Genomic DNA, 24,048 nt, shown 5'->3' with positions numbered 1-24,048 from the left:
GGGAATACTCCAATAAATAACCCTAAACATTAACAAATCAAGATGCCTTTAGCTGTCAAACAGGACATGTCTGAGGGCACAGAAAGTATACCAAATATTAATTTTCAGTCATTGAACTACAATTTTTACAATATCTATGTTGTGTCATTGGTGACGCCTAAAGAAAGTAACGTGTTTTATTAACGCCTCAATGATTTAGTTTAAACTGTACAGCTCACCGTCGCATTTCCAGCGAGTTTAATGAACTATCAGCTCCCGTTAGCTGCACACGTGGTCAACCCACGTCATTGCGCATTACGCGCCTGCGTCCCAGCAAACCCCGCCCCCTTCCCCCCCAACCCTTCAGCCGCGCAGAATGGCGGCTCTTTTAGAATCTCTCCTGTGCAAGAAAGTGGATATTAAAACGGTTTTGGAATGGCTAAAGAATGATGAGGTATGTCCGCAATGATTACGAGCCACATAACCGAGACGCCTTTTACGCGGTGGCCCTTATATAACGTGTTTTCAGAGATGACATAGCTAACTACTGATTGTAAACAAAACTTTTAGCCGGAGAGCTAGCTCGCTAGGTTAGCTGTAGCCTGGATGGGGTGGACGTCAGACGAGACGCTACATCGCAACTATCTTTCCAGAAAATGTAGTGTTAAAACATTAGTATGCAATAGTCATGTACTCCTGATGTAATTAGTATTAGTGTCTGTAAAGGGCTGCGCAGTTTAGTGGATGTTAGTCACTGCATTAGCTAATAATAGGTCGGCATGCTGCTGTCTGCGGAAATGCCCTCAAGCTGTGCAGCAAAACATGCAACGTTGCTGAACCCGTTACGCTCCCCGTTGGGTTCATCATGCATCATATCTGGTCTTGATCATTTCAGTTAGTTTAGCTTTATGAGTTCTACATCCGTCACGGTTCATTGTTTTGCAACACGTAACGTTATGTCTCAACAGGAAGGTGAACGGCTGGCGTTCAGTGAACCGCAGGTGTCAGTTCACAAACAAGAATTCGTCCCATTTCTTCTGAACTTCCTGAGAGAGCAGAGCAGCCGAGCACTGACTCATGGCCCTGCCACGCCGGCCAAGACCCCCAACCGCCTCAGACCTGGTGCACAGGGCTGCAGGTCAGCGGCAGGTGCTGCAGCTGGTTCTCGGAGTGCCAGCCGGGTCCAGCTGTTTTCTCCTTCCCCATCGGTGTCCCCTGGGTCTGAGTGGGACGCTGCTGGTCAGTCAGCGTCCCACTCTCTGAGTGGGGTCAACCCCTTCAGCAGCCCCTCCTTTGCCACAGGATGGAGCCCCGCCTCCAGGCCTTCAGGTCATGAACGCCGTTCTGGCCAGAAGGTCAGTCTGGGGGACTACATGGTTTCTCCTCCTGACCTCCAGAAAAGCCCCAGCATCCAGTCGCAGAAGAGCCGCAGGAGAAGCGGTGGCAACATGGCACTGGGGGGACAAGGGAAACATGGAGGATGGCGGCAAGCACATCACAGTGATGAGATCGGAAGAAGGCCGAGTAGAGGAGGAGGGAACAGTAGGATAAGTGAGCAGGTTTCACCTCCATCTGTGGGGCAGCTCAATTTGAACAACTTGGAGGACTTTCCCCCTGTTGGGTCTTCACCCATTTCACCTGCGTAAGTCCAAACAACTCTAGGCTACTAAACAAAAGTCAACACTGATCCCATCATTGGTTTTTGTATTGGTTTAACAGTTTCCCGTCATCTTGCAGGGCATCAAAACCATCAAGAAGAATAAACCCAACGCCGGTCAGTGAAGAACGTGCTCACTCCAAACCAAAGACCTGCTTCACCTCCATCCCATTCACTGAATCTTCTAGTCCCTCATTAGCTGTAGATGCGCTCGAGGGCCCATTGACCGTCGGCAGTCCTCTGAGCCTGCAGGAAGAGAGGGAGCTACTAAAGAAAGAAAAGTAAATGCACATTATTCTACACATACTGGTATGGACAATATATGTTAAGTGGAGGAAAATGTGTCACAAATCCTTTTGTTCATACTTTGGACCTGGTCAGTGCTACAGTCTAGTTGAATGGTGCCTTGTTGTATTATATAGCGATTTGTGGAAATGTAAACAAGACTTCAAAGTCTATACACTCATTATGATGCTGGCATTTTTTTTGTCATTGCTTCTTACTTTTCTACAAATGCATCATAATATATACTATCTTTATTCTCTCCTCAACATCAATAATAGCCTCTTCTTTTTTTTAGCTCTGCAACAGTGTTTACTTTATTTCACCTCGGGCCCTTTTCATAATTGGAGATTTCTTGTTTTTAGGACAAAGCGTGCTCAGCAGGTCAGCTCTCCTCTGCTGTCCTCTCTGGACCCTTGCACCCCCACCAAGTCAGGGCTTGGGGCGGGATCTAAAGTTACACCGGAGCTGCAAACACCATGTCCTGAACCATCCAAAGTCACCTTCTCTTCGGAACTGGATCTCCTTGCAGAGCTGTACTGTACCTGTATTTCTGGTTAGTGACCACAAGGAGGTGCTAACCTTCTACTTAGAGTAAAGCTGGTTACGTTAAATGTGTTCTGGTATATATGTAACATTTAACATAATTAAGATTATTAGGTTAGGCCAAAATACATTACATTTATTTGAGGAGTCGGACATAAAATGTATGCTTAAGGAGTAATTGGAGAAATGTTTGTACAATGCAAAAACTGTGAAAATGAATTTGTTTTGTCATGTGTTACAGAAAACCTTGTGCCAAACATTTTCCTGGAGCTTTTCTTTGTTGTGCAATTGCTAACGTCTCAATCGGCTCACACTCATGATGACGACGAACGGGAAAGTTTGTGTTCAGTGAATTCAGGTGTGCAGTTAGCATTTCTTACTTTAGTCCTACAACATCAAAATATTATGATTTTTCAACTTTTGTTTGAATTCAAATGGATATTGATTTGTTTTTCTCTAGAAATTATGGAGCGATGTTACCTGAGACGAGTACACAACTGTGTGTATTTTGCGGTGAAGGTTTTGCAGAATCAGTTTCAGTGAGTCTCGTTATCTACATCATAAATTACCACATGGGTGTCTTGAATTCTTTCCCTTTTCACTCGCAAAAGTATCTAAGCACATTTCTCTGCGGTGACACTGCTCATGCTCCACGAGTTCATTCCTAAATATCTCTTCTCATCAGGTTGGTGGCTCATTTGGACAAGTGTACTCTCCGTCTGCTGGCAGAGAACGAGCGGGTGGCGTCTTTCTCTCCATCTCTCAGGGACCGTCTGACTGAGGCCCAGGGGGGGAGCACGGCCCAGGTGACACGCTTGATCTGCCACAAATACTTGTCATTCGTGTTATTGAATTTGATCAAATATTAGTACCAAACAAATCATTCTTTTTTTTTAAGATGGCTGAACTGTTTTCAGATATTTTATATCTTTTATCTACAGCGTTTTGGCTAGTTTAGTAATCTCTTGAGTGTTTTTTCAAGCAATGATACTGAATATTTAATGTATCAGCTTCTTACATTTTATTAAGTAGAATATAATTTCTTTTTGAACTGTTACTAGGAAAAAGCAAGATAATTCACAATGATTTTATTATTAATTGTTTTAATTTTTTTTTTTGATAATGTTCAATGTTCCACTCCTGTTACCTATTAGGATTGTGGTGGTAGTTACTTTATACTATCTATAGGAAACTACTTTAGTTTAATGTGTTTTTATTCCTCCATGTGTTCCAGCACTCTCCTTCAGTTTCCACTTTCATCCACTCAGTCCCATTCCAGCCAGCTACTGACAACCAGTCCAACTTCTGCAGTACTCACGCCTTCCACATCTTCAAAAAACAGAGGTAGATCACAACTCATTCGTTCTTTGTTCACAGCCGCCCTCTCACTTTGTTTCCAGTCAAAACTTCTAAACTCTAGGATTTCATTATTAAAACCGGGCTACCGGCTCCGCATTGTAAGAAATTGCTCACCTAGACCTAGTTATCATATTTACATTCAAAGTTTTTGCTCTTTCCCCAGAGATATTTTTTATGAGGTTCTGCGAGAATGGGAGGACTTTCACAAAGAGCAGGGGTGGAACTTTGACGCTGCTCTCGGCAGAAGGATAAGGCAAGTCCTATTGACGTTCATCTTTTTTTAACTGGTTGGTATTATTTAAATGTTCTAACTCACACATCCATCTAATCTATTTCTGTATTTTGTTGCTTCCCTTTGTTGTTTTTTTAGGGGAATTATGAGTCAACTCACTTCTGCAGGAAACCATTCACATTTTGCCCGTTTGTTCCTGAAGCAGCTTATTCAGGTAGACTGGCCCCTCATTCTTACCGTAACTATTGTTCTTAACAAACCTTTTATTACGTCAAATGGGATACCATGATAGCATTTCTCCTGTTAAACAGAGCGGTGACACATTGCGCACAGTTGGTGCACTAAATCCATCCATGTTCTGTGCAGGTGTGTAAAGGGCCGGGCGTGAACAGCTCTCCTGGAGAGACTCCTGACGCAGACCTGCTGGGCATGCTGGGAGCCGACAGCCTGGGCCGTCTGAAGCGGCTCGAGGAGCGGCTCATTCAGCCGCAGGGAGTCGTCGGGCCCTGTCCTCCACCGTCCTTTCCTGGTCACCAGGAGTTCTTCAGGGATTTCCTGCAGGCAGCCAGTTGGTCAGTAAATACTGATTAAAGCTCTTCATCATCCACTTATTAAGCATCCACAATGCGCATAGATAATTACTCGTTACATGTTCCAACACATTGTGTACCAGCTGCCACCTGAACCAGCACTTGCAGGACAGCTTGTGTCAGCAGCTCCTCCAGCTGGACGAGGTGTCCATCCTGAGTCCGCCTGCTTCCGTCGCAGGGGTGGACGAGGAGGGAGATGGGGACATGGAGCAGCAGGTACAGTTTGGCTTCATAGTACATGCATTTGCAAACACACCACATTGAGAAAAGGACAATCTGACCAACGTGAATCATCATGTAAACATCCGCATGTCAATTCCGTCCACTGCACCAGGATGAGAAGCAGCGGTTCACCTCAGTGCTGCTCCTGGCTCGTCTTCTGGCTAAGTTTCTGGGATTCATTTCCTTTCTGCCTTACCAAACGTCTGAGAGACCCTCCAGGGAGATACGGGACGCTGCTGTAGCCCTGCGGAGCAAGGTGAGGGGACAAACTCTTTCTAAATTCTTTGTTTTGGCTAGTTAACATTAAGGTTCTTAAAAGGCCTAGCTAGCTTGTTTGTCCAAAATGTCCCTATAAAGATCAATTAATCATTTTGATTTCTTAAAACGATCCCTCAGAGTGTCCCGGTGCTGGATGTGTGTGCCGTGCTGAGTAACAGTATGAAAAGGAGGCGCACCATCCTGACTGTGCCCTGGCTGGTGGAGTTCCTCTCCATGATGGACTTTGTTGGTCCCCTCCTGCTTTGCTATAGAACGGCATTGGGCAAACTGCTCCTCCTGTACAGGTCTTTGTCATTTATGTTATTCCCTAAACATCCCTAAACATCCGTTCGAGTAGCGACAGCCGTTGTAAAATGTTGAATGAACACACTTCAAGAGGCGTGTTTTTGCTTTTCCAGTCATGTATTCTACTTTAATTGAAGCCACACTTGCACACTGCTGAGTGGATTTCTTTTTCATGGGAAGGCCTGTGTATTAATTTGTCGATTTAATGTTTCCCCTCCGCGCCAGGGTTTTTAATTGTCGTTTGACCTCCTATTTTCTTCTCTTTTACCTTGTAGGAGAATGCTGCTGGGAAGATGTGGAGAGATGTGTTACCTGAACAAGCTACTCACGGTGTCCGTGTTGGGTTGGCTCTTCCAGGTGAGACACAACTTGTGGATGTTATTTCCCTGCAGATTGAGTAATAAAAGACGACTGCAGGCAGAAAACCTACAAAGAGCACTCCTTGAAGTTCATGTTAACAAAATTGACCTGCGTAGATCCCAGTGATTCCCGAGGACATTTTCTTCACCAATGAGTTCACCGAGGTGGCCAAGCTGGAGGACAGCAGCACGAGTGCTGCGGGGCTCGTGAGTCAAACGTTCATTTAAGTAGCCGTTTGTCCATAAATGGACCGCTGCCGGTTCTTCACTTAAACCAAGTGCTCTCTTGATATTTTGTAGGACTGCATTCCCCTGGTGGATCAGCAGCTTCTCTACACATGTTGTCCATTTCTTGGTGAGTGGAACGTGGAAGCACACGACAGGAATCGATGGCATGCTTTTGTGTCTGAATTTACTGGTTGCACTGTCTGTTTTTTTCTATAGAAGAGGCAAAAGCCTGTTCACTGCAACTCGGCAGTAAAGCGGATCATGCACTTATTATCACTACCTGTTGACGTTCTCCCTCGTTTCTATCGGTGCAGGTGAGTTCCGTAAGCTCCTAGCTGCCTTTGTGTCGGGCAGCTCCGCCAAAAGTGGAGGAATTATCCGCAAGATTACGCCCACTTCCGCCGAGCTGAAGGACGCGCCGACGGCCAACAGGTCGCAGCAGAAACTGCAGGTCAGTCCACACGGGAGGCGAGCGAAGTGGAGCACGGAGTCCCGTCTCTGCATCGCCTTTCTGCCCGTATTGAAAGCGCTTTAATGTGACAGGTGGACCTGGAGCAAGCCTTCTTTCACAACCAGCCTCCGTCGCTGCGTCGCACCGTGGAGTTTGTGGCCGAGAGAGTCGGATCCAACGCTGTCAAGCACATGAAGTCAGTATTGCACAGCCGGCCGGTTCTGTGCTTCAAAATAGCTTCTGAATGAAGTTTTTCTTTCACAGAATAGCCGTTAATCAGCCTGTTGACTTGACCTGTTGGCAAGGTTCGTTGCCTTGCTAAGAGGCTCATTGCTGTGTTCAACAGCACCAATTTACCGGCCTCTATGTGGTGGCTTGTTGTGAATTCTCAAACCTTTTATAGATGTATTTTACAGATGTTTTGAAGCTCTATTTTGAACAAAATCGAAGCATTTGTGTGTGTGTGTGTGTGTGTTCACCCCGTTTTTCCTCGGCATGGTCCTCACCAGGGCCACGCTGGTGAGCGAGTTGGTGGAGCGAGGTGAGAAGATGCTGCGGGATGGTCTGGCGTCGCCCAACTCCAATCCCTCAAAGCTAAATGACTCCATCTGTGCTCAGCTGTGTGTCGCCGGATTGGAAGCCATGGCCAAAGCCACCAGGTATGACGGCTTCTTTTACGAGCAGCCGGCTGCACTGTCTTCCTCCGTGTCCGTAGAGTCGAGCATTTCACCACTGTATGGTAATGTCTGTGCGTTGTTCTTTTCTCCTCAGATTTTGCAGTGAGAAGAGTCCAGAGGCAATACGGATTCTGCTCTCTGATGAAACGTCCCCTGCTGTACGTCCTGTTTCAATCGCCACCTATAACTCGTACCAAAAAAAGAGCACAGCCAACAAGGTTTTAAACAACCCAGAATAAACGTCTGCTTTTCCATTTTCTGCAGGTCCGGACCACGTCTGAAAACATCACCAAACGTCTTGCGACAGAAAAGGCCTGCAGCTGGCTCTCCGCCAACATCACAGGTAGCTGTTCGTGTTGTAGCATACAAATCATTTTCTTTGTTGTTTTTATAACGCAGGATCCACAGATTTGACCGGGTTGCTGCTGGCTGTTTTGCATTCCAAATATAAATAAAATAACTAGTTAAACTAGACTTACTGTAATTGTGAGTTGATTAAATTATTTTGTATTTTAAGCAACCTGACTTTAGGGACGTACCGATCCAGCTTCTATCTCTGGATTCTCACACGTCAACTCAAGTTTTTTTTTTCCGACAGCAAGCGGCGGTATCGTCTTTTTTCACAGATGTAATACGAAAGTCGTTAATATTGCCGGCGGCAGGAGGCGAGAGATCGTTGTGAAACTGATTTGGTGGCGTCTCATGAATGAATGAATGAATGAATGTGACTGAGAGCAAAAACGTAACATTGTTCAAAACGTATTCATAACTAATTGGCTTAATACGGTTGGTGTCTGGGCAAAGAATGATCCGTGTACCGGGTCAGTGGATCCATGTTTTGATATCGCTGCAAATTGGTCATCATGCCACCATGAATAATAGCAGCTGGCTCCCATGAAGCCAGGATGAAGTATTAAGTTATCCAAAGTAAAACACCGTTAAATGCCGTTGGCGCCAATTTAAAACTCAAAATATTCCCGTTTTGTTTTGGCAGGCCTAGTGCACTAGACAGACTAAATTGTGCAAGGACCACTAATTCTCCACCCACTAAAACTAAGTGAGGATACACAACACTGTAAAAAACTCTATAATCTCGTTCACAGTTGAAAGGGGGAAAAAAAAATTTTTTAAACCAGGTTCCCCGAGGACGTCGGCCCTAAGATTCTCTCCTGTGTCCTTTTATCAGCCCTGATCAGACGAGAGTGGAAGAGCAGGTACGATCGCGTGATGAAGACCGCGGCCGGCCCGCCGCCTCCACACTCTAGGCTGGATGTCGAGGCTGCCGCGCCCGAGCCGCCCACCAAGGAGGAGCCCTCGGCGGCCCCCAAGACGAGGCGAGGAAGCGAGAGAGTGACGTCCTGCCCGCCACACTGCAGCCACGGCGCCTCGCTGCCCTCCGACGTCCTCATTGAGATGAAGGTGGGGGTGCATGTAGGGCAGGAGCACTGGCCGTCACTCTTAAATGGTTGCTCTGCTAAATATGGGATTGTTTTTGCTTTTCTTAGTGATTTTTTTTTGCACAGGAGTTTTCCGTGACATTTAACATGAGGAAAGGACATAATTTGCAATTAACAAACTCGTGATTCTCTATTTGAATATAGGAGTGGCTTAGCATCGCAGTAGGCCCCCGGACCAATGATGAGCTGCTCACCGGCTCTCAGGCGAAAGCGCTGCTGCAGAGAGTGGCGGACACGCTGGCCTGCAGAAAGGTGCACACATCACACAGGCGCTTAAAGCAGAAAAAGAAAACAAAATTTGTGGTGGGATTTTACTGCTTTTTGGCCTGTAGTCCTTCCACTGTTGTTCTTTGCTCTTCACTTAGTTCTCCACTGCGACGTCAGAGCAGATGCTGCTGAACTCTACGGTGCTGCTGGCCTGCAGACTGGGTGAGAAAGTGTGCGAGTGGCCGACTCGTTCTCTGAGCAACCTGCGCTCTGGCTAAAGCCGCGTGTGTGTGTGTGTGTGTGTGCGCTCAGTGTCCGCCGAGCTGCCCGTCCTGTCTCCGTCAGAGGGGGACGGGGACGTAGCGGGTTCGGGATCAGAACCTCCGGTCCGAGCGCTGCTGGAGCAGCTCGCCGCACTGTGGCAAGCTGACGGCTGTTCCTCCGCCCCGCTCCACCTGCTCTTCGCCCAACTCACCGTCTCCGCTGTGCTGAAGGCCAGCGACGCCGAGGTTCGTCTCCCTGCTGCTCTGACCATTGATGCGACTGTAAGCGTAATACGGCACTTGTCAGGGGATGAACCCCCGATGCCATCGGCGAGCGCTAACATTCTGCATCTCTCTAGCTTTTTCCAAAGCAGTTCTGTCTCTTTTACCTTTTGTGACGCATTCCTCTATCGTTTCAGTGGAAGAACTACCTGTTTCTGGTTAGAAAGCTGGTAGACGGACAGGTCTTGAGCGAGGAAGAGGTCATATCTCATTGGAGGAAGCTAACCAACTTGGCCTTGCCAGCGGTGAGGGCTCGTTGCATTCTTGTCATCTTTTATTCCTTTTTTGGAAATTACATTTTCTGGCTCACGTTTGATCTTTTTCCTCTCGCTCACTTTCTTCTCTCTGCTCTGCGTCATTTCAGAAGCTGGTGGAGAATTTCCAGCTGCAGTCACAGAGCATTAAACCCCCGTTGCCTCTGGCTGAGTTGCAGAGCCAGCTGGACGTGCTGCAGGTCTCCCAACAGGCAGTAGAGGGCGCTACATGACAGCGATAATACCACTCGGGGAGCCCACAGCATCTGCTCTGTTATCCACAACTGTTTCATGTCACACCTGTCAGGTGTTTCATTCAGGGGAGGGATGCGGATGCCAGGGGACTTTGTGCTGTTGACCGTTTCCCTTTGAATTGCCATTGAAGCGACTGCGGTCTTTCATGTCTCCCTTTTGCTCTTTGGCTAAGGTGCCGGCGAGAGGCAGAGAGCCGTGTCAGTCAGGAGGAGCAGCTAGGGGACCACAACGTTTCAGATCTGTTCGACTTTCCTGCAAGCACAACTGGTCTATGGTTGTGTCTGAGGGGAAATACCAGTACAGTAGATGAAACATTTTAAAACAATAGAGAGACTCTGCAAAGACATAAGACGGGTCAACATTAGACTGCTGTGGACCTTAGCGTTACCGTGACAAACTTTGAATTCAAAGATTTTACGCAAAGTATTCTACCAGAATAATATTTTAAACCGACTCTTGGTGATAAAATGGACACAAAAAAACTAAAAATGTTCTGTTGGTGTTTAGACTTGCCAGAGAAGATAAAAGGTCTTCATTTTAGTAGCACTTTCACACACTGCCTTTGACCGCCACGACTAGTGATGCATGTTTCTTCCACGAACGCCAGACTGCGCTTGTGTTTTTTAGTTCACGTTGGATGCACGCTGCATTCCCTGCTGCTTTTTTAAAAACCCTTTAATATTTTTATGTTGCCACGGAAGTAATAATAAAGATGTATTCTGCTTTAAATGTACTTTTTTTTGTCATTATTTTACCGAATACATTATTTCATAATGGAACTAGAAAAGGCATTTCCTGCTGAAAATGCGTTGGAATGCAAAAAGCTGAAAGCTGCACTGAATATTTGAAAATAGCTGAAAATACAGAAAGTTGAAGGGAATTTGAATACATTTGCTGAAAAGCTGAAATGAATTTGAAATTGCTGAAAATACAGAAATGGGAGAAGCTGAAAGGAATCAATAGATTTGCTGAAAAAGCAGAAATGAAAACAGCTGAAATAAATTTGAAATATTGCAAAAAAATACAGAAATGAATATTAAAAAATTGCTGTTGATAGAGGCATAAGAATAGCTGAAATTATTTTAAAGAACTGCTGAAAATACAGGAAGTGGGGAAGCTGAATTTCAATAGATTTTCTAAAAACAGAAGTTGCAGGAGCTTAAATTTGTTTAAAATTGTTTGTAGTAATATTAGTAGTAGTATTAGTTATAATCGTGGTATTAGTAGTACTAGCAGTATGAGCAGTAATAGTAGGTTTAGTATCAATAGCAGTAGAAACAGCTGTAATACTATTAGCCATAGTCGTATTTGTAATAACATTAGTAGTAGTTGTAGTATTAATAGCAGTAGAAATACTAGTAGTATGGTAGTAGAAGTATCAGTTGTAGTACTAGAAGTACGAGTAATATTCGTAGTGGGAGACAGAATGTTTGTTATTCAAACTAAGAAGTTTTTAATTAATAGGCCTCATCACAAACATTACAGTAAAAATTCCCTCCATGTGGCTTTTATTTTGAAATTATTGGATTGGGTGGGTTGGGGGGGTGTAGATAGAGGGAGGGAGGGTGAGAGGGTGAGGAAGGGAGGGGTGGTGAGGAAGAGATAGAGGGAGAGAGAGAGGAGGAGAAATAGACAGACATACTGACTGACTGAGTGATTAACAGTAAGAAGAGGTCAGGGTGGAGGGGGGAGGGGGGGCGAGTGTCTTTATCATATTGGTCTGTTGACAGAAAGCATAGCTGCGTCATGTGACTCCACTAATCAGGTCATTGGAGCAGCTGTGAGTCACACACAGAGATACTGCAGCGTGTTTACGAGTAACCACGGCAACGGCGCACGTATTGCATTGGGTGGGGTGGGGGGGTGTAGATAGAGGGAGGGAGGGTGAGAGGGTGAGGAAGGGAATGGTGGTGAGGAAGAGAGGGAGAGGGGAGGAGAATTAGACTGACTGAGAGTGATTAACAGTAAGTAGAGGTCAGGGGGGAGGGGGGAGGGGGGGCTAGTGTCTTTATCATATTGGTCTGTTGACAGAAAGCATAGCTGCGTCATGTGACTCCACTAATCACGTCATTGGAGCAGCTGTGAGTCACACACAGAGATACTGCAGCGTGTTTACGAGTAACCACGGCAACGGCGCACCTATTGGATTGGGTGGGGTGGGGGGGTGTAGATAGAGGGAGGGAGGGTGAGAGGGTGAGGAAAGGAATGGTGGTGAGGAAGAGAGGGAGAGGGGAGGAGAATTAGACTGACTGACTGACTGAGAGTGATTAACAGTAAGTAGAGGTCAGGGTGGAGGGGGGAGGGGGGGCTAGTGTCTTTATCATATTGGTCTGTTGACAGAAAGCATAGCTGCGTCATGTGACTCCACTAATCAGGTCACAAGGAGCAGCTGTGAGTCACAGACAGATCCTGCAGCGTGTGAGTGCTCGTAACCACGACAACGGCGCACCTGTGATCATTAACGATCTACTGCAAAAGACAGAGACATGGCAGCAAGTTACACAGAATCCACACCTCAAACAAATGGGAACCAGCGCAAAACTATAACAGCTATCTAAAAAATACGGCGTTTGTATGAGACCCAAGACTCTACCGAACGCGTGGATGTGTTTTTATGTCTGTCCGGTAATAAATACGGCTCCTATGGCCGTTTACAAAACGTGTACCTTGTGGATTTTTGTGAGAAATATGTCGGCAGATTTGTATTGGAGCCTATGGGGCTTTTGGCAGAGGTTGTGTCACTCAAACACACCTTGCGCCAAAACTAAAGAACTCTGGGATTCCATGAACACATTAATCCAATCAGCACAACCATACCCTCATTAATCTGAAGAAATGAAGCCTCTAGAGTGTATACTTTGGCTGCAAGGACAAAAGTTCCATACTTTTTTAACCAGATTTCTGCGCTGCCCCACACTCTAGCCTCGAGCTCTCCACTCTAGCAGACGCAATACACACTCATGTAAAAGTCAGAAACGGAGCGAAAAACTAGTGAAACATAATCAGTGATTATGAAAAAAGTACAATAGATATCAAGAAGCAGTTTTTTTCATAAAATAGTTGAGACTTGTGTGAACATTTGAGAGTTGAAATGGTGTCTGTAGCTGAAAGATTGGCGAAGCTGAAAAATCTGAAAGTTGAAGAAGTTGAAGAGGATTTGAAAAGCAAACTCCATTTGAAAACCATGTTAAAATATTAATGATTATTGATTTATATAAATTCAAGCTTAAGAGCTAGAAAGCTGAACATACATAGCCCTCAAGCCAGAAAGAAGCTGAATATTTTAAAATTTGAACGGTTTAAATAGCTGAAAATGGGAAGCAGTTGAAAGGGGGCGCGGAAGAAATATAATAATAATAATAACTAGAAAAGGCATTTCCTGCTGAAAATGCGTTGGAATGCAAAAAGCTGAAAGCTGCACTGAATATTTAAAAATAGCTGAAAATACAGAAAGTTGAAGGGAAATTGAATACATTTGCTGAAAAGCTGAAATGAATTTGAAATTGCTGAAAATACAGAAATGGGAGAAGCTGAAAGGAATTTCAATAGATGTGCTGAAAAAGCAGAAATGAAAACAGCTGAAATAAATTTGAAATATTGCAAAAAAATACAGAAATGAATATTAAGAAATTGCTGTTGATAGAGGCATAAGAATAGCTGAAATTATTTTAAAGAACTGCTGAAAATACAGGAAGTGGGGAAGCTGAATTTCAATAGATTTTCTAAAAACAGAAGTTGCAGGAGCTTAAATTTGTTTAAAATTGTTTGTAGTAATATTAGTAGTAGTATTAGTTATAATTGTGGTATTAGTAGTACTAGCAGTATAAGCAGTAATAGTAGGTTTAGTATCAATAGCAGTAGAAACAGCTGTAATACTATTAGCCATAGTAGTATTTGTAATAACATTAGTAGTAGTTGTAGTATTAATAGCAGTAGAAATACTAGTAGTATGGTAGTAGAAGTATCAGTTGTAGTACTAGAAGTACGAGTAATATTCGTAGTGGGAGACAGAATGTTTGTTATTCACACTTAAAAGTTTTTAATTAATAGGCCTCATCACAGACATTACAGTAAAAATTCCCTCCATGGGGCTTTTATTTTGAAATTATTGGATTGGGTGGGTTGGGGGGGTGTAGATAGAGGGAGGGAGGGTGAGAGGGTGAGGAAGGGAGGGGTGGTGAGGAAGAGATAGAGAGGGAGAGGGGAGGAGAATTAGACAGACTGACTGACTGAGTGATTAACATTGAGAAGAGGTCAGGGTGGAGGGGGGAGGGGGGCGAGTGTCTTTATCATATTGGTCTGTTGACAGAAAGCATAGCTGCGTCATGTGACTCCACTAATCAGCTCATAGGAGCAGCTTTGAGTCACAGACAGATCCTGCAGCGTGTGAGCGAGTAACCACGACAACGGCGCACCTATTGGATTGGGTGGGGTGGGGGGGTGTAGATAGAGGGAGGGAGGGTGAGAGGGTGAGGAAGGGAATGGTGGTGAGGAAGAGAGAGAGGGAGAGAGAGAGGAGGAGAATTAGACATACTGACTGACTGAGTGATTAACAGTGAGAAGAGGTCAGGGTGGAGGGGGGAGGGGGGGCCAGTGTCTTTATCATATTGGTCTGTTGACAGAAAGCATAGCTGCGTCATGTGACTCCACTAATCAGGTCATAGAAGCAGCTGTGAGCCACAGACAGATCCTGCAGCGTGTGAGTGCTCGTAACCACGACAACACCGCACCTGTGCGGCTGCAAAAGGGGAGACATGGCAGCAAGTTACACAGAATCCACACCTCAGACAAATGGGAACCAGCGAAAAACTATAACAGCTATCTAAAAAATACGGCGTTTGTATGAGACCCAGGACTCTACCGAACGCGTGGAAGTGCTTTTTATGTCTGTCCGGTAATAAATACGGCTCCTATGGCCGTTTACAAAACGTGTACCTTGTGGATTTTTGTGAGAAATATGTCGGCAGATTTGTATTGGAGCCTATGGGGCTTTTGCCAGAGGTTGTGTCACTCAAACACTCCTTGCGCCAAAACTAAAAAACTCTGGGATTCCATGAACACATTAATCCAATCAGCACAACCATACCCTCATTAATCTGAAGAAATGAAGCCTCTAGAGTGTATACTTTGGCTGCAAGGACAGAAGTTCCATACTTTTTTAACCAGATTTCTGCGATGCCCCACACTCTAGCCTCGAGCTCTCCACTCTAGCAGACGCAATACACACTCATGTAAAAGTCAGAAACGGAGCGAAAAACTAGTGAAACATAATCAGTGATTATGAAAAAAGTACAATAGATATCAAGAAGCAGTTTTTTTCGTAAAATAGTTGAGACTTGTGTGAACATTTGAGAGTTGAAATGGTGTCTGTAGCTGAAAGATTGGCGAAGCTGAAAAATCTGAAAGTTGAAGAAGTTGAAGAGGATTTGAAAAGCAAACTCCATTTGAAAACCATGTTAAAATATTAATGATTATTGATTTATATAAATTCAAGCTTAAGAGCTAGAAAGCTGAACATACATAGCCCTCAAGCCAGAAAGAAGCTGAATATTTTAAAATTTGAACGGTTTAAATAGCTGAAAATGGGAAGCAGTTGAAAGGGGGCGCGGAAGAAATATAATAATAATAATAATAAGTTGAATAAAGATTAGAAGAACAATACTTGGAATGCTTAAAGCATTCCAACTAACTAGAAAAGGCATTTCCTGCTGAAAATGCGTTGGAATGCAAAAAGCTGAAAGCTGCACTGAATATTTAAAAATAGCTGAAAATACAGAAAGTTGAAGGGAAATTGAATACATTTGCTGAAAAGCTGAAATGAATTTGAAATTGCTGAAAATACAGAAATGGGAGAAGCTGAAAGGAATTTCAATAGATGTGCTGAAAAAGCAGAAATGAAAACAGCTGAAATAAATTTGAAATATTGCAAAAAAATACAGAAATGAATATTAAGAAATTGCTGTTGATAGAGGCATAAGAATAGCTGAAATTATTTTAAAGAACTGCTGAAAATACAGGAAGTGGGGAAGCTGAATTTCAATAGATTTTCTAAAAACAGAAGTTGCAGGAGCTTAAATTTGTTTAAAATTGTTTGTAGTAATATTAGTAGTAGTATTAGTTATAATTGTGGTATTAGTAGTACTAGCAGTATAAGCAGTAATAGTAGGTTTAGTATCAATAGCAGTAGAAACAGCTGTAATACTATTAGCCATAGTAGTATTTGTAATAACATTAGTAGTAGTTGTAGTATTAATAGCAGTAGAAATACTAGTAGTATGGTAGTAGAAGTATCAGTTGTAGTACTAGAAGTACGAGTAATATTCGTAGTGGGAGACAGAATGTTTGTTATTCACACTTAAAAGTTTTTAATTAATAGGCCTCATCACAGACATTACAGTAAAAATTCCCTCCATGGGGCTTTTATTTTGAAATTATTGGATTGGGTGGGTTGGGGGGGTGTAGATAGAGGGAGGGAGGGTGAGAGGGTGAGGAAGGGAGGGGTGGTGAGGAAGAGATAGAGAGGGAGAGGGGAGGAGAATTAGACAGACTGACTGACTGAGTGATTAACATTGAGAAGAGGTCAGGGTGGAGGGGGGAGGGGGGCGAGTGTCTTTATCATATTGGTCTGTTGACAGAAAGCATAGCTGCGTCATGTGACTCCACTAATCAGCTCATAGGAGCAGCTTTGAGTCACAGACAGATCCTGCAGCGTGTGAGCGAGTAACCACGACAACGGCGCACCTATTGGATTGGGTGGGGTGGGGGGGTGTAGATAGAGGGAGGGAGGGTGAGAGGGTGAGGAAGGGAATGGTGGTGAGGAAGAGAGAGAGGGAGAGAGAGAGGAGGAGAATTAGACATACTGACTGACTGAGTGATTAACAGTGAGAAGAGGTCAGGGTGGAGGGGGGAGGGGGGGCCAGTGTCTTTATCATATTGGTCTGTTGACAGAAAGCATAGCTGCGTCATGTGACTCCACTAATCAGGTCATAGAAGCAGCTGTGAGCCACAGACAGATCCTGCAGCGTGTGAGTGCTCGTAACCACGACAACACCGCACCTGTGCGGCTGCAAAAGGGGAGACATGGCAGCAAGTTACACAGAATCCACACCTCAGACAAATGGGAACCAGCGAAAAACTATAACAGCTATCTAAAAAATACGGCGTTTGTATGAGACCCAGGACTCTACCGAACGCGTGGAAGTGCTTTTTATGTCTGTCCGGTAATAAATACGGCTCCTATGGCCGTTTACAAAACGTGTACCTTGTGGATTTTTGTGAGAAATATGTCGGCAGATTTGTATTGGAGCCTATGGGGCTTTTGCCAGAGGTTGTGTCACTCAAACACTCCTTGCGCCAAAACTAAAAAACTCTGGGATTCCATGAACACATTAATCCAATCAGCACAACCATACCCTCATTAATCTGAAGAAATGAAGCCTCTAGAGTGTATACTTTGGCTGCAAGGACAGAAGTTCCATACTTTTTTAACCAGATTTCTGCGATGCCCCACACTCTAGCCTCGAGCTCTCCACTCTAGCAGACGCAATACACACTCATGTAAAAGTCAGAAACGGAGCGAAAAACTAGTGAAACATAATCAGTGATTATGAAAAAAGTACAATAGATATCAAGAAGCAGTTTTTTTCGTAAAATAGTTGAGACTTGTGTGAACATTTGAGAGTTGAAATGGTGTCTGTAGCTGAAAGATTGGCGAAGCTGAAAAATCTGAAAGTTGAAGAAGTTGAAGAGGATTTGAAAAGCAAACTCCATTTGAAAACCATGTTAAAATATTAATGATTATTGATTTATATAAATTCAAGCTTAAGAGCTAGAAAGCTGAACATACATAGCCCTCAAGCCAGAAAGAAGCTGAATATTTTAAAATTTGAACGGTTTAAATAGCTGAAAATGGGAAGCAGTTGAAAGGGGGCGCGGAAGAAATATAATAATAATAATAATAATAAGTTGAATAAAGATTAGAAGAACAATACTTGGAATGCTTAAAGCATTCCAACTAACTAGAAAAGGCATTTCCTGCTGAAAATGCGTTGGAATGCAAAAAGCTGAAAGCTGCACTGAATATTTAAAAATAGCTGAAAATACAGAAAGTTGAAGGGAAATTGAATACATTTGCTGAAAAGCTGAAATGAATTTGAAATTGCTGAAAATACAGAAATGGGAGAAGCTGAAAGGAATTTCAATAGATGTGCTGAAAAAGCAGAAATGAAAACAGCTGAAATAAATTTGAAATATTGCAAAAAAATACAGAAATGAATATTAAGAAATTGCTGTTGATAGAGGCATAAGAATAGCTGAAATTATTTTAAAGAACTGCTGAAAATACAGGAAGTGGGGAAGCTGAATTTCAATAGATTTTCTAAAAACAGAAGTTGCAGGAGCTTAAATTTGTTTAAAATTGTTTGTAGTAATATTAGTAGTAGTATTAGTTATAATTGTGGTATTAGTAGTACTAGCAGTATAAGCAGTAATAGTAGGTTTAGTATCAATAGCAGTAGAAACAGCTGTAATACTATTAGCCATAGTAGTATTTGTAATAACATTAGTAGTAGTTGTAGTATTAATAGCAGTAGAAATACTAGTAGTATGGTAGTAGAAGTATCAGTTGTAGTACTAGAAGTACGAGTAATATTCGTAGTGGGAGACAGAATGTTTGTTATTCACACTTAAAAGTTTTTAATTAATAGGCCTCATCACAGACATTACAGTAAAAATTCCCTCCATGGGGCTTTTATTTTGAAATTATTAGATTGGGTGGGGTGGGGGGGAGTAGATAGAGGGAGGGAGGGTGAGAGGGTGAGGAAGGGAATGGTGGTGAGGAAGAGAGGGACAGGGGAGGAGAATTAGACTGACTGACTGACTGAGAGTGATTAACAGTAAGTAGAGGTCAGGGTGGAGGGGGGAGGGGGGGCGAGTGTCTTTATCATATTGGTCTGTTGACAGAAAGCATAGCTGCGTCATGTGACTCCACTAATCAGGTCATAGAAGCAGCTGTGAGTCACACACAGAGATACTGCAGCGTGTTTACGAGTAACCACGGCAACGGCGCACCTATTGCATTGGGTGGGGTGGGGGGGTGTAGATAGAGGGAGGGAGGGTGAGAGGGTGAGGAAGGGAATGGTGGTGAGGAAGAGAGGGACAGGGGAGGAGAATTAGACTGACTGACTGACTGAGAGTGATTAACAGTAAGTAGAGGTCAGGGTGGAGGGGGGAGGGGGGGCGAGTGTCTTTATCATATTGGTCTGTTGACAGAAAGCATAGCTGCGTCATGTGACTCCACTAATCAGGTCATAGGAGCGAGCAGCTGTGAGCCACAGACAGATCCTGCAGCGTGTGAGTGCTCGTAACCACGACAACGGCGCACCTGTGATCATTAACGATCTGCTGCAAAAGACAGAGACATGGCAGCGAGTTACACAGAATCCACACCTCAGACAAATGGGAACCAGCGAAAAACTATAACAGCTATCTAAAAAATACGGCGTTTGTATGAGACCCAAGACTCTACCGAACGCGTGGATGTGTTTTTATGTCTGTCCGGTAATAAATACGGCTCCTATGGCCGTTTACAAAACGTGTACCTTGTGGATTTTTGTGAGAAATATGTCGGCAGATTTGTATTGGAGCCTATGGGGCTTTTGGCAGAGGTTGTGTCACTCAAACACTCCTTGCGCCAAAACTAAAAAACTCTGGGATTCCATGAACACATTAATCCAATCAGCACAACCATACCCTCATTAATCTGAAGAAATGAAGCCTCTAGAGTGTATACTTTGGCTGCAAGGACAGAAGTTCCATACTTTTTTAACCAGATTCCTGCGATGCCCCACACTCTAGCCTGCGAGGTCCCGCCTCTAGCAGACGCAATACACACTCATGTAAAAGTCAGAAACGGAGCGAAGAACTAGTGAAACATAATCAGTGATTATAAAAAAAGTACAATAGATATGAAGAAGCAGTTTTTTTCATAAAATAGTTGAGACTTGTGTGAACATTTGAGAGTTGAAATGGTGTCTGTAGCTGAAAGATTTGCGAAGCTGAAAAATCTGAAAGTTGAAGAAGTTGAAGAGGATTTAAACACGATCTCCATAGGAAAACCATTAGACGAAATATTCATGATTACTGATTTATATAAATTCAAGCTTAAGAGGTAGAAAGCTGAACATACATAGCCCTCAAGCCAGAAAGGAGCTGAATATTTTAATATTTGAACGGTTTAAATAGCTGAAAATGGGAAGCAGTTGAAAGGTGGCACGGAAGAAATAGAATAAGAATAAGTTGAAATAAAGATTAGAAGAACAATACTTGGAATGCTTAAAGCATTCCAACTAATAAGTTGAATAAAGATTAGAAGAACAATACTTGGAATGCTTAAAGCATTCCAACTAATAACTAGAAAAAGCATTTCCTGCTGAAAATGCGTTGGAATGCAAAAAGCTGAAAGCTGCACTGAATATTTAAAAATAGCTGAAAATACAGAAAGTTGAAGGGAATTTGAATACATTTGCTGAATATTTAAAAATAGCTGAAAATACAGAAAGTTGAAGGGAATTTGAGTACATTTGCTGAATATTTGAAAATAGCTGAAAATACAGAAAGTTGAAGGGAATTTGAATACATTTGCTGAAATAAAAGATATTAGAAAAGCTGAAATTAATTTGAAATAGTTGAAAATACAGAAATGGGAGAAGCTGAAAGGAATTTCAATAGATTTGCTGAAAAAGCAGAAATGAAAACAGCTGAAATAAATGTGAAATATTGCAAAACAGAAGTTGCAGGAGCTTAAATGAATTTTAAAAAGTACAGAAATAACAAAAGCTGAGATGAATAAAAAGAGGTTTAAAATTGTTTGTAGTAATGTTAGTTGTAATTTGGGTATTAGTACTAGCAGTAGAAGTCGGTTTAGTATCAATAGCAGTAGAAACAGCTGGAATACTGATACTATTAGCCATAGTAGTATTTTTAATAACATTAGTAGTAGTTGTATTAATAGCAGTAGAAATACTAGTAGTATGGTAGTAGAAGTATCAGTTGTAGTTCTACTAGAAGTACTAGTAATATTCGTAGTGGTTATAGTAGTATTTGAAAGAGCAATGCGTATTTCAACGAAACCGCTTCATGGTTAAGGTACAGATAATCATTCAGGCTTTTAGTTTGTAATGATGGAATTGGGTGAGGGGGGGTTGGGAGACAGAATGTTTGTTATTCAAACTAAGAAGTTTTTAATTAATAGGCCTCATCACAAACATTACAGTAAAAATTCCCTCCATGTGGCTTTTATTTTGAAATTATTGGATTGGGTGGGTTGGGGGGGTGTAGATAGAGGGAGGGAGGGTGAGAGGGTGAGGAAGGGAGGGGTGGTGAGGAAGAGATAGAGGGAGAGAGAGAGGAGGAGAAATAGACAGACATACTGACTGACTGAGTGATTAACAGTGAGAAGAGGTCAGGGTGGAGGGGGGAGGGGGGGCGAGTGTCTTTATCATATTGGTCTGTTGACAGAAAGCATAGCTGCGTCATGTGACTCCACTAATCACGTCATTGGAGCAGCTGTGAGTCACACACAGAGATACTGCAGCGTGTTTACGAGTAACCACGGCAACGGCGCACCTATTGAATTGGGTGGGGTGGGGGGGTGTAGATAGAGGGAGGGAGGGTGAGAGGGTGAGGAAGGGAATGGTGGTGAGGAAGAGAGGGAGAGGGGAGGAGAATTAGACTGACTGACTGACTGAGAGTGATTAACAGTAAGTAGAGGTCAGGGTGGAGGGGGGAGGGGGGCTAGTGTCTTTATCATATTGGTCTGTTGACAGAAAGCATAGCTGCGTCATGTGACTCCACTAATCAGGTCACAAGGAGCAGCTTTGAGCCACAGACAGAGATCCTGCAGCGTGTGAGCGAGTAACCACGACAACGGCGCACCTATTGGATTGGGTGGGGTGGGGGGGTGTAGATAGAGGGAGGGAGGGTGAGAGGGTGAGGAAGGGAATGGTGGTGAGGAAGAGAGAGAGGGAGAGGGGAGGAGAATTAGACAGACTGACTGACTGACTGAGTGATTAACAGTGAGAAGAGGTCAGGGTGGAGGGGGGAGGGGGGGCGAGTGTCTTTATCATATTGGTCTGTTGACAGAAAGCATAGCTGCGTCATGTGACTCCACTAATCAGGTCATAGGAGCGAGCAGCTGTGAGCCACAGACAGATCCTGCAGCATGTGAGTGCTCGTAACCACGACAACGGCGCACCTGTGATCATTAACGATCTGCTGCAAAAGACAGAGACATGGCAGCGAGTTACACAGAATCCACACCTCACACAAATGGGAACCAGCGCAAAACTATAACAGCTATCTAAAAAATACGGCGTTTGTATGAGACCCAAGACTCTACCGAACGCGTGGATGTGTTTTTATGTCTGTCCGGTAATAAATACGGCTCCTATGGCCGTTTACAAAACGTGTACCTTGTGGATTTTTGTGAGAAATATGTCGGCAGATTTGTATTGGAGCCTATGGGGCTTTTGGCAGAGGTTGTGTCACTCAAACACTCCTTGCGCCAAAACTAAAGAACTCTGGGATTCCATGAAAGCATTAATCCAATCAGCACAACCATGTCCTCATTAATCTGAAGAAATGAAGCCTCTAGGGTGTATACTTTGGCTGCAAGGACAGAAGTTCCATATTTTTTTAACCAGATTCCTGCGATGCCCCACACTCTAGCCTGCGAGGTCCCGCCTCTAGCAGACGCAATACACACTCATGTAAAAGTCAGAAACGGAGCGAAGAACTAGTGAAACATAATCCGTCATTATAAAAAAAGTACAATAGATATGAAGAAGCAGTTTTTTTCATAAAATAGTTGAGACTTGTGTGAACATTTGAGAGTTGAAATGGTGTCTGTAGCTGAAAGATTTGCGAAGCTGAAAAATCTGAAAGTTGAAGAAGTTGAAGAGGATTTAAACACGATCTCCATAGGAAAACCATTAGACGAAATATTCATGATTACTGATTTATATAAATTCAAGCTTAAGAGGTAGAAAGCTGAACATACATAGCCCTCAAGCCAGAAATAAGCTGAATATTTTAAAATTTGAACGGTTTAAATAGCTGAAAATGGGAAGCAGTTGAAAGGTGGCACGGAAGAAATAGAATAAGAATAAGTTGAAACTAGAAAATGCATTTCCTGCTGAAAATGCGTTGGAATGCAAAAAGCTGAAAGCTGAAATGAACTTTTTAAAATAGCTGAAAATACAGAAAGTTGAAGGGAATTTGAATACATTTGCTGAAATTATAGATATTAGAAAAGCTGAAATGAATTTGAAATTGCTGAAAATACAGAAATGGGAGAAGCTGAAAGGAATTTCAATAGATTTGCTGAAAAAGCAGAAATGAAAACAGCTGAAATAAATTTGAAATATTGCAAAAAAATACAGAAATGAATAGTGAAAAATTGCTGTTGATAGAGGCATAAGAATAGCTGAAATTATTTTAAAGAACTGCTGAAAATACAGGAAGTGGGGAAGCTGAATTTCAATAGATTTTCTAAAAACAGAAGTTGCAGGAGCTTAAATTTGTTTAAAATTGTTTGTAGTAATATTAGTAGTAGTATTAGTTATAATTGTGGTATTAGTAGTACTAGCAGTAATAGTAGGTTTAGTATCAATAGCAGTAGAAACAGCTGTAATACTATTAGCCATAGTCGTATTTGTAATAACATTAGTAGTAGTTGTAGTATTAATAGCAGTAGAAATACTAGTAGTATGGTAGTAGAAGTATCAGTTGTAGTACTAGAAGTACGAGTAATATTCGTAGTGGGAGACAGAATGTTTGTTATTCAAACTAAGAAGTTTTTAATTAATAGGCCTCATCACAAACATTACAGTAAAAATTCCCTCCATGTGGCTTTTATTTTGAAATTATTGGATTGGGTGGGTTGGGGGGGTGTAGATAGAGGGAGGGAGGGTGAGAGGGTGAGGAAGGGAGGGGTGGTGAGGAAGAGATAGAGGGAGAGAGAGAGGAGGAGAAATAGACAGACATACTGACTGACTGAGTGATTAACAGTAAGAAGAGGTCAGGGTGGAGGGGGGAGGGGGGGCGAGTGTCTTTATCATATTGGTCTGTTGACAGAAAGCATAGCTGCGTCATGTGACTCCACTAATCAGGTCATTGGAGCAGCTG

The 24,048-nt window shown here is 43.0% G+C and overlaps 1 protein-coding gene across 1 annotated transcript; it reads left to right on the top strand.

Moving 5' to 3' along the window:
* The first annotated feature begins 325 nt into the window (after positions 1-325).
* Positions 326-10,593, top strand: cdan1 (codanin 1). The gene is made up of 28 exons (XM_040199663.2): positions 326-433; positions 948-1,621; positions 1,717-1,917; positions 2,284-2,474; positions 2,706-2,822; positions 2,925-3,003; positions 3,150-3,270; positions 3,699-3,808; positions 3,987-4,076; positions 4,194-4,269; positions 4,422-4,627; positions 4,729-4,861; positions 4,980-5,123; positions 5,264-5,430; positions 5,707-5,788; positions 5,908-5,997; positions 6,091-6,145; positions 6,333-6,469; positions 6,562-6,665; positions 6,979-7,128; positions 7,241-7,304; positions 7,411-7,489; positions 8,333-8,565; positions 8,748-8,855; positions 8,969-9,032; positions 9,123-9,319; positions 9,493-9,600; positions 9,720-10,593. The coding sequence occupies exons 1-28, from the start codon at positions 356-358 to the stop codon at positions 9,840-9,842; spliced, it is 3,981 nt and encodes a 1,326-aa protein (XP_040055597.2). The 5' UTR covers positions 326-355; the 3' UTR covers positions 9,843-10,593.
* The last annotated feature ends 13,455 nt before the right edge of the window (positions 10,594-24,048 follow it).

The sequence above is a fragment of the Gasterosteus aculeatus genome, chromosome 15 (assembly GCF_964276395.1).
Source record: "Gasterosteus aculeatus chromosome 15, fGasAcu3.hap1.1, whole genome shotgun sequence".
NCBI lineage: Eukaryota > Metazoa > Chordata > Actinopteri > Perciformes > Gasterosteidae > Gasterosteus > Gasterosteus aculeatus.
Note: the sequence above shows the minus strand (reverse complement) of the source record. Positions and strands in the feature narration are given on the sequence as shown.

What these genes read in the sequence shown, in the direction of transcription:
- cdan1 (XM_040199663.2), top strand. Translation starts at nt 356, where the DNA reads ATGGCGGCTCTTTTAGAATCTCTCCTGTGCAAGAAAGTGGATATTAAA. An exon ending in TTTGTGTTCAGTGAATTCAG is followed by an intron (nt 2,823 to 2,924) that starts GTGTGCAGTTAG and finishes GTTTTTCTCTAG; the next exon opens with AAATTATGGAGCGATGTTAC. An exon ending in CCAACTTGGCCTTGCCAGCG is followed by an intron (nt 9,601 to 9,719) that starts GTGAGGGCTCGT and finishes GCGTCATTTCAG; the next exon opens with AAGCTGGTGGAGAATTTCCA.